The following is a 10,486-nucleotide window of genomic DNA, read 5'->3' on the forward strand; positions in this document are numbered from 1 at the left end:
AGTCCCTGCCTGGCCTCCTGCCCTTAATCTTCTTCCCTAACCCACTCTTTTCTGTATAGCCAGAATACCCTATGTGTTCATCTGGGAAGGTTATGACATGTTCTACTTAAGCTTCCAGAAATCCCACTTTGGGGGGAATAATCTAAAAGATGCAGAGGCTGTGAAGTCTGAGGCTGCCCTTCTTTTACTAGGCTTGTTCTTATTTTCTTTGCTGCGATTAGGAGATCAGGTCACTGGGAGACCCCGAACAGATTGCTGCTTCTATTTAAGGAGGAAATAAACTTGAATATGAATCCCAGCTCTGCTGCGTACCAATCATTATATCTAGTTTGGGCTTAAAAAAAAATTATGGCCGGGCACTGTGGCTCATGCCTGTAATCCTAGCACTTTGGGAGGCCAAGGCGGGCTGATCACTTGAGGCCAGGAGTTCGAGACCAGCCTGGCCAACATGGTGAAACCCCGTCTCCACTAATACAAAAAAGTTAGCCAGGCCTGGTGGCAGTCGCCAGTAATCCCAGCTACTCGGGAGGCTGAGGCAGGAGAATTGCTTGAACCCAGGCGGCAGAGGTTGCAGTGAGCCAAGATCGTGCCGCTGTACTCCAGCCTGGGTGACAGAGTGGGACTCTGTCTAAAAAAAATTAAAAATTAAAATAAAAAAAAATTATATCTGAACTTCTACCCCCTCACCTGAAAAATGGGAATACCTGCTTTTGCAGGGTGATTATGAAGATTAAATGAGACAGACTCTTCCAGCTCTCACATACTGACTGGTAACTTTTCCTTAGGAACAGTTAAGTAAACAACACAAAGAAGGAAGAAGATGTAGGGAAGCTATTCAAGGAATATAATACCTAGAATTTCTTATTTACTGTTTCTGTGATTAGATACAACCACTCTTGGGAGTTGAAAGTCTGTTTTGATGTACAGCTCTGTTAGGGGCAGTGGTGATTAAGGCAGGTCACGAGGCCTCATCAGACAGTGTCTGGGGGTGGTCAGAGGTGTGGCAGGTTTGGGGGGGATGCATAGAACACTTGAAGCACATGGTGGCTGTGAAGGGCAAGGCAGATTCTGCTGACTCCAGGAAGCCGGCTGAATGAAGGTAATGGCTTTCAGCAGGACGAAGAGTTGTTTGTAATGGTTGCTCCAAGGACCAGGGAAATTCTGGCATGGGTGGGGTCTGCACTAAGTGTTCCAGAATGAAAGGGACAGATCTACTCAATAAGGAAATTGTTCCACCCAGAATGCCAGGAGAGCCCTCAAGTGGTAAGGAGCAGACCAAGATGCAGACTTGGCCACCCTTACCCCCAAATAATGATGTTTGTGTTTTTCTTAATGTTCATATAAGGGAATGGAAATCCAAATATGTGTAGGAAAGTGTTTCCCACCTGTTCCCTGTTGCCTGGCATCACTGTCTGGGTTTTTCTCTTCCATCACTACTGTCCCTGTTGTCTTTATGCTTTTATTTTTAGAGCTAGCCCCTAAGAAGTTAGATTGTTAAATCGGAGGGTGTATCTTATTGTAAGTCAGGGTGCCAGGTTGCTTTCCCCAAGGGGAATAACATTTCAGCAATGTGGGCTTGCTTTCTTCTACCTCCTTGCCAGCAAGCAATAGGTGTCACCTGTCACTGCTGACATTGCCGATCTTTGGGTGTGTAAATTGCCACCATCATGACTACTGGTCCCTCTGAGTCCCCCTCCCTGGGGCTTAGCCATTTGGATTTTCTCTGCTGCACACAGCCGGCACACAGCACATGGTTGGGCCTCTCTCAGTTCTCATGAGCTGTTGGTGAATTGAAGTTAACTCTACTTGCATCTTAAGTGACTTTTCCAACTCTGTGGTCTTTTTAAGTCCTTTGAACATAGGGAAAAAGTAATTTTTTTATTTGGTTATGTCATTTTAAGTTTCTGTGCTTCCTGTGTCTACCTCAGATTTTTCTGTAATTCAGCTGGAATTTGTTTTGGCTTATGGCAGAAAAGAGAGACTTGCCTTTTCTCTCAAGAGAGCTCAGCCAGTTGTTTGAAATCATTCGGCTATGTTACACAAGCAATTTCCCTCCCTGAATAGACCATGGCCTGTGCTAAATGCTCGTATGTGCTGGGATCTGTTTCTGGTCTCTCCAGTCTGTTCTGGTGATGTCCATGCCATGTTCCCTTATCTGGACTGTGTTGATTTGACTGCCTGATGAGGCAAGTTTCCTCTTGCCACATTCTTTTTTTTTGAGACAGAGTCTTGCTCTGTTCCCCAGGCTGGAATGCAATGGCGTGATCTCGGCTCACTGCAACCTCCGCCTCCCAGGTTCAAGCGGTTCTCCTGCCTCAGCCTCCTGAGTAGCTGGGATTACAGGCATCCGCCACCATGCCCAGCTAATTTTGGTTTTTTTTTTTAGTAAAGATAGGGTTTCACCATGTTGGCCAGGCTGGTCTGGAACTCACATTGTGAACCGCCTGCCTCAGCCTCCCAAAGTGCTGGGGTTACAGGCATGAGCCACCACGCCCGGCCTGCCACATTTCTTTTTTAATAATTTTGTTTCAGTTCCACCATTTTCCTCTCTTACCTTCCACACCCCAAATAAAACTCTGTTGAGATTTTGATTGGAATTTTTTTCTTCAAGCCCACTGTTTTTTCCTCATTGATTGCAGTTTTGTTGTGGCTGTTGCATTAGTCTGCTCAGGCTGCATTAACAAAACCCCACAGCCTGGGAGGGTCCAACAACAGACATTTTGTTTTCTCACAGTTCTGGAGGCTGGAAGTCCATGAGCAAGGTGCTGGCACATGTTTCTGGTGAGGGTGCTTTTCTGGGCTATCTTCTCACTGTGTCCTCCCATGCCCTATCTGCTGTGTGCACAGAGAGAGGACACATGAGCAAGGTGTCTCTGGTGTCACCTCTTCTTATAAGGACACGAATTCTCTCAGATCAGGTCCCCACCCTGCAACCTCATTTAACCTTCATTCCTTCCTTACTCCAAATACAGCCACCTGAAGGGTTAGTGCTTCAACACAGGAATTTTGGAGGAACACAAACATTCTGCCCAGCCGAGTGCGGTGGCTCACGCCTGTAATCCCAGCACTTCAGGAGGCTGAGGCGGGTGGATCACCTGAGGTCAGGAGTTCAAGACCAGCCTGGCCAACATTGTGAAACCCCATCTCTACTAAAAATACAAAAAATTAGCTGGCGTGGTGGTGGGCACCTGTAATCCCAGCTACTTAGGATGCTGAGGCAGGAGAATCGCTTGAACCTGGGAGGTGGAGGTTGCAGTGAGCCGAGATTGCACCATTGCACTCCAGCCTGGGCAACAAGAGCGAAACTCCATCTCAAAAAAAAAAACAAAACATTCCACCCATGATACTATTTTAGGTCTTGTTTCTGTTCCTTCAGTAAGATTGATTGATTCTTTTTTTTTTAGAGACAGGGTCTTGCTCTGTCAGTCAGGCTGATACGCAGTGGTGCAATCATCACTCGCTATAGCCTCCAACTTCTGGGCTCCAGCAGTCTTCCCACCATAGCCTCCTAAGTAGGTAGGACTACAGGCACACCCATGCTATAATTGATTTATAATATGATCCTTTGCCTTTCACAGTAAACATATTCCTAGGTACTGGTGGGAATATAAAATGTCGCTATTTGTAATAGTCAAAAAGTAAGAACAACTCAAATGTCCATCAACTGATAAGTGAATAAACAGGGCAGCTTATCCATGCATTCTAATATTATTCAGCTATAAGAAGGAATGAAGTAGTGACACATGCTGCCACATGGGTGCTAAGTGAAGGAAGCCAGTTGCAAAAAGACCATATGTTGTACAATTCCATTTCAGTGAAATGTCCAGCCCGGATGCAGTGGCTCATGCCTAAAATCACAGCACTTTGGGAGGCTGAGGCCAGAGGATCACTTGAAACCAGGAGTTTGAGACCATCTTGGGCAACATAGCAAGGCCTCATCTCTACTAAAAATTAAAAATTAGCTAGGTGTGGTGGCATGAGCTTATAGTTCCAGCTACTTGGGAGGCTGAGACTGGAGGATTGTGTGAGCCCAGGAGTTAGAGGCTGCAGTGATCTGTGATCATGCCATTGCACTCCAGCCTGGGTGACAGAGCAAGACTCTGCCTCAAAAAAAAAGAAAGAAAGAAATCACAGTCCACTAGAAGAAATGGGGAAAATTAAAATAAATAAATAATGTTTAAAAATTAAGTGTCCAGAATAATAGGCAACTCTATTGAGACAGAAAGTAGATGAGTGGTTGCTGGGTCCAGGATGGTATAGAATGGGAGTGGGAAGGAACTACTAATGGGCATAGGGTTTTTTGGGGGGTGATGAGAGTATTTTAAACTTAACGTTGATGGCTGCCCAACTTTCTGAATATACTAAAAACCATTGAATTGTACACTTTATGGCATGTGAGTTAAAACCCAGCAAAGCTATTAGGAGTGCAATGGCACCATCTTGGCTCACTGCAACCTTGACCTCCCGGGTTCAAGCAATTCTCCTGCCTCAGCCTCCTGAGTAGCTGGGATTATAGGTGCTTGTCACCATGCCTGGCTAATTTCTGTATTTTTAGTAGAGACGGGGTTTCACCGTGTTGGCCAGGCTGGTCTTGAACTCCTGACTTCAGGTGATCGACCTGCTTCAGCCTCCCAAAGTGCTGGGATTACAGGCATGAGCCACCATGCTCAGCCAAAGCTGTTATTTTTTTAAGTATGTATTCCTAGATGTTTTATACTTTTATAGTTATTGTGAATGGAATGATTTTTTTCCTAGATAACTTTTAATGAATAGAAACAGTTCCTGCTTTATCTCCAAATTCTAGAACAGTCACTGGCACACAAGTGCTCAGTGGTTTAAGTGACATCGTTTTCCTGCACCCAAAAGTAGAATGCTGCTCCTCATTGGAAGCATGTTACTTTAGCAAAGTGCCACTAAAATGACCATAGTCCATGTGCTCTGATCACTTGTCACAGATGGTGATAAAATTCATTCACAGCTGCCTTTCTAGGCCTGCAGCATTTGGGAGACAAAACTCTGCTAAACCTTTGGAAGAAAAAAGAGACCAGAGGCCATTGGTCCCAAAAAGTGGATGGAAGATAGGGAGGTAGAAGGAATGTTCCAGGCTGAGAGGGCAGCTCACACTCAGCTCCAGCCACTTCACCTTGTGCACACACTGGCTGAGGGTTGCCAGATGTTTGAGAAAAGCTAGAAATCCAGACCATTATTAACCATTGGCAACTATAGGGAACATACAGAAAGCATCTGAACTGGATGTGGTAGAGCTCCCAGATCATGATCTGATTGAGAATGTCCATGAACTTCTGTCCTGATTGCTCAGTGCAGACTGCTGCTTCTCCTGGCAAGACTCCTCTCTTCACATTGACCTAGAGTTGTCACAAAATCTGTTTTTCTCTTGCTACTCCCCTAGGCATGGCACCTTCTGCCAGAGCGCTCCCTTAACTGTGTGGGCAGGCTCTGCTTCACAGCTCCGCGCCCACTCTGCCCAAGCAGAAGTGAGCCCCTCCTGGGCAGAAAGTGCCCGCAATGAGGGCTGAAATGTTTCTATTCCCTGAGTAACCAACCTTTCTCTGTTTCCTTGTCCAGGAAACGGAGGTGGAGCTGTACAACGAATTTCCTGAACCTATCAAACTGGACAAGAATGACCGGGCCAAGGCCTCGGCAGAAAGCTGCAGTTGCTGAGGGGGCAGCGAGAGTTGAGCACAGAGTCCTTCACAAACCAAGAACACACGTAGGCCTTCAACACAATTCCCCTCTCCTCTTCCAAACAAAACATACATTGATCTCTCACATCCAGCTGCCAAAAGAAAACCCCATCAAACACAGTTACACCCCACATATCTCTCTCACACACACACACACACGCACACACACACACAGATCTGACGTAATCAAACTCCAGCCCTTGCCCGTGATGGCTCCTTGGGGTCTGCCTGCCCACCCACATGAGCCCGCGAGTATGGCAGCAGGACAAGCCAGCGGTGGAAGTCATTCTGATATGGAGTTGGCATTGGAAGCTTATTCTTTTTGTTCACTGGAGAGAGAGAGAACTGTTTACAGTTAATCTGTGTCTAATTATCTGATTTTTTTATTGGTCTTGTGGTCTTTTTACCCCCCCTTTCCTCTCCCTCCTTGAAGGCTACCCCTTGGGAAGGCTGGTGCCCCATGCCCCATTACAGGCTCACACCCAGTCTGATCAGGCTGAGTTTTGTATGTATCTATCTGTTAATGCTTGTTACTTTTAACTAATCAGATCTTTTTACAGTATCCATTTATTATGTAATGCTTCTTAGAAAAGAATCTTATAGTACATGTTAATATATGCAACCAATTAAAATGTATAAATTAGTGTAAGAAATTCTTGGATTATGTGTTTAAGTCCTGTAATGCAGGCATGTAAGATGGAGGGTTGAACCCTGTTTGGATTGCAGAGTGTTACTCAGAATTGGGAAATCCAGCTAGCGGCAGTATTCTGTACAGTAGACACAAGAATTATGTACGCCTTTTATCAAAGACTTAAGAGCCAAAAAGCTTTTCATCTCTCCAGGGGGAAAACTGTCTAGTTCCCTTCTGTGTCTAAATTTTCCAAAAGGTTGATTTGCATAATACAGTGGTATGTGCAATGGATGAATTGCCGTTATTTCAAAAATTAAAATTCTCATTTTCTTTCTTTTTTCCCCCCCTGCTCCACACTTCAAAACTCCCCTGTTAGATCAGCATTCTACTACAAGAGTGAAAGGAAAACCCTAACAGATCTGTCCTAGTGATTTTACCTTTGTTCTAGAAGGCGCTCCTTTCAGGGTTGTGGTATTCTTAGGTTAGCGGAGCTTTTTCCTCTTTTCCCCACCCATCTCCCCAATATTGCCCATTATTAATTAACCTCTTTCTTTGGTTGGAACCCTGGCAGTTCTGCTCCCTTCCTAGGATCTGCCCCTGCATTGTAGCTTGCTTAACGGAGCACTTCTCCTTTTTCCAAAGGTCTACATTCTAGGGTGTGGGCTGAGTTCTTCTGTAAAGAGATGAACGCAATGCCAATAAAATTGAACAAGAACAATGATCATCTGCCTTTGCCAGAGTCTTTTTTTCCTTCTTCAAGAGCCTTGGCTCAGTAGAGACCACATGAGCTAATCATAGTCAATGCCTTATCAAGCAAGAGAGCCCTCCATAAATGGGCACGTGTGGTGCTTCAAGGCAGAAAGGCCCTCTCATATCTGGTCCTGTAGTGCCTGTCCCTAGTTTTTTTTTTTTTTTCCTCCGGTGGGGGAGGGTGGGTGTATTTTAATCACATTGTTGGAGGTTGAGGACCATGGATGGAGAACGCATTGTCCCTTTAGAAGAGCAGCCAGAAACTGCTGGGGACTCTGAGCCATGCATATCCTGTAGGTGTAACTGTAACCTAGTCGTGTGTTATGTGTTTTATTTTTAGTTGACCTAGTTGCTAACACTTAGATGTGTAATTCTGCATTTGTCACAGGAGAGGAAGATTTGGCAGCAGAGGCCCTGTATTCCAACATATGTAAGCCCCCACCTGGAATGGAATAGTTGCCACTTAGAAGCAATTTTATTAAAATAGTAGTAGTTCAGGTCGTGGGTCACTTTGGGTTTTGCAGAAGTGCCTCATTGAGTTAGATCTTGAATTCTACTTTGCTACACTTTTCTACATTTCCACTTCTCAGGCTCCTCAGCTGGTTTCTTTCCTCGTGGCTCCTCTTGGCATGTACTTTATGTGTTAAAAATAGCATAGTTTAGAAGTTCAGATGCTGCACAATGTGAGATTATCCACAGTGCAATTGCACCCTGGCTGGGTGGCTTAAATCTTCTCTGGTCCTGTATTTTGCTTGGGCCTCATCAGGTGTTTGTCCTCTAGAGGAGCAGAGTTCTCTCCAGCTTGGGGCCCAGTGACTGGGCCACAGGGTGTGGACCCTTGTGTGATGCTCACCTCTGCAAATCAGGCATCTATTCCTCTGATTGTGTTCCACTGGTCTTGACCTTGTATGTGACATTAAAATGGACCTTGACTTCTGACGTGCTTGACCTTCATCCTAAAACTGATGATCATCCTGATATTAACCTGCTTTAGCTTGAGATGAATGTAATCTTTAATTGACTGATTTCAACCATTGTCCTTATCATAACTTACCCTAATTTTAATGGCTTTGGCTTTGAACTGGCTTTGACTTTACCCTAAACATGTTCACTGTTGAATGACCTTGACTCTGACCCACTTCCTGACCCTAATCATCACCTGACTTTGAAGTTAACATGGAACCCTACCATGACAATAGGTCTTACTCTCTGACCTGGGACTAATTAGTCTCATGTCCCATCAGCCTGATGGCTGAGCTTGGTGTCATATTTTAACCCTAGATTGTATAATGTTCATCTAAGGGATTCAGCTTAACCACAATAGGGAGCCATGGCTGAGACTGAGCTCTGCATCAACACAGTGCCTTTTTCTATATTCCTATTTAGATTCAGCATAAGCATGTGTTTTCTCTCAAAAGAGGGGAACTTGTCATTTTGCTGGAATAAGCAGTAAGGATTTACTTTTGTGAAGAATATCTGGGACTGAGTTTGTCTGCAGTACTATGGATTGTTTGGGTTCATTTGTATTTGCCTTGAGGTGAGAATGAGAGATGAGTGTGTTGCTGGGTTTGCATCCATCTCAGTTTGTGCTAACAAGTATTCAGAAGTTACTTTTGGCGAGGCACACTGGCTCACACCTGTAGTAATCCCAGCACTTTGGGAGGTCGAGGTGGGTGGATCACCTGAGGCCAGGAGTTTGAGACCAGCCTGGGCAACATGGCAAAACCCCATCTCTAATAAAAATACAAAATTTAGGCGGGCATGGTTGTGGGCACGGTTGTGGGCACCTGTAGCCTCAGCTACTTGGGAGGCCGAGGCAGGAGAATCGCTTGAACCTGGAAGACAGAGGTTGCAATGAGCCAAGATGGCGCCACTGCACTCCAGCCTGGGCAACAGAGTGAGACTCCATCTCACAAAAAAAAAAAAAAGTTTTGGAAAGGACGTCTGGGAATGAGTTTGTTGTACTAGTATGTACTTGTTTCAGTAGTACTCCTTCCTCAGATCCCAGCTTATTCTGCCTGCATGTGAGTGTGTTGCTGTGCCGACTGTCATCTCCCTCAATAAGCTATGAGGAGTTGGTTTTAATAAGAATGCCTGAGTTTGTTGTACTAACAGGAATTCTCATCCAAACTCCTACTCAGGTTCATTCTGATTCCTCTCATCTTTTAGTAAGAATATGCCTTTGAGGTTAATGTGTATTGCATTGCTTACATTGATATCAGTTAACACTGACCAGCAATAAGATTTCACCTTAAGATAAATGTCTGAGACTAAGCTTTTTTGCACTGAAAATGATGCCTTCCAATAGCATGAAGTAGGTGCATCTTGGTTCACTCTACCTTGCAGTAAGAATGTGCCCTAGAGAGGAATGTGTGTGTCCTGCTTACCTTCCTCTCAGTTGTCACTCGCATGCAATTAGGAGTTACATGAATCAAATGATTGAGACTGGATGTACTTGTACTAATATGGATTCTTTTCATTACCACATGAGACTCATTCTAATCGATTTACACTTAACTATCATCCTGACCATGATCCCCTTGAGGTGACCTTGGATTAACTTTGAAACTGACCCATGTGTCCTGACCTTGACTTTTTTTTGAGACGGAGGCCCAGGCTGGAGTGCAGTGGCGTGATCTTGGCTCACCGCAACCTCCGCCTCCCAGGTTCAAGCGATTCTCCTGCCTCAGCCTTCTGGGTAGCTGGGATTACAGGTGTGCACCACCACACCTAGCTAAATTTTGTATTTTTTAGTAGGCGGTTTCACCATGTTAGCTGGGCTGGTCTCAAACTCGCGACCTCAAATGATTCACTCACTTTGGCCTTCCAAAGTGCTGGGATTACAGGCGTGTTGATCCTGATCTTGAATCTCATATACAGTCATCCTGACCTTAAGCTGAAATAAGCATGAACTTGACCTTGAATTTGAATCTAGCCCTAATTCTGACCCTTGTCCTCACCCTAACCATCACCCTGACCATGTTTTGCCCTCATTTTAAACTTGTCCTTGAAACTGACTTTGATTGATTTTCAATCCAGTACACTGGTGCTTTTCATGGCCCTGAATCTGAATCTGAAGCCAACCCTGAACATTGTCCTGGCCATAAGTTTATACCTGAATCTAGCTGCCCTTAACCATTCTTAAGTTATCCTTAACCTTAGTCATCCTGCCACTGATGATAGTCTGCCTTTGAACTGCTCTGGCCTTAAAATGACCTTGATCCTCTTGGCTCTAATCCTTAGCCTTGGTATGACGTTGGACCCAACCCTTGTCCTGGTGCTGACCAGCATTCTGACCCTACGTTTCAACTTTACCTTGAGCTTGAGCCATTTGGACCTTGACATGACTTTGAGGCCGACTCTGATTATCACCTTGAACATCATTCTAGCCATGTCTTAG

The 10,486-nt window shown here is 44.8% G+C and overlaps 1 protein-coding gene across 2 annotated transcripts in view; it reads left to right on the plus strand.

Moving 5' to 3' along the window:
- The window catches only part of RAB7A (RAB7A, member RAS oncogene family), a 91,761-nt gene extending 84,703 nt beyond the window's left edge, over nt 1-7,058 (plus strand). For both annotated transcript variants that reach the window (XM_034957303.2, XM_034957302.2), the window contains one exon: nt 5,587-7,058. In XM_034957303.2, the coding sequence (XP_034813194.1) occupies nt 5,587-5,682 (96 nt within the window). In that variant the 3' untranslated portion in view covers nt 5,683-7,058. The remainder of the gene's footprint in view (nt 1-5,586) is intronic.
- The last annotated feature ends 3,428 nt before the right edge of the window (nt 7,059-10,486 follow it).

Source organism: Pan paniscus, chromosome 2 (genome assembly GCF_029289425.2).
Source record: "Pan paniscus chromosome 2, NHGRI_mPanPan1-v2.0_pri, whole genome shotgun sequence".
NCBI classification, from domain to species: domain Eukaryota; kingdom Metazoa; phylum Chordata; class Mammalia; order Primates; family Hominidae; genus Pan; species Pan paniscus.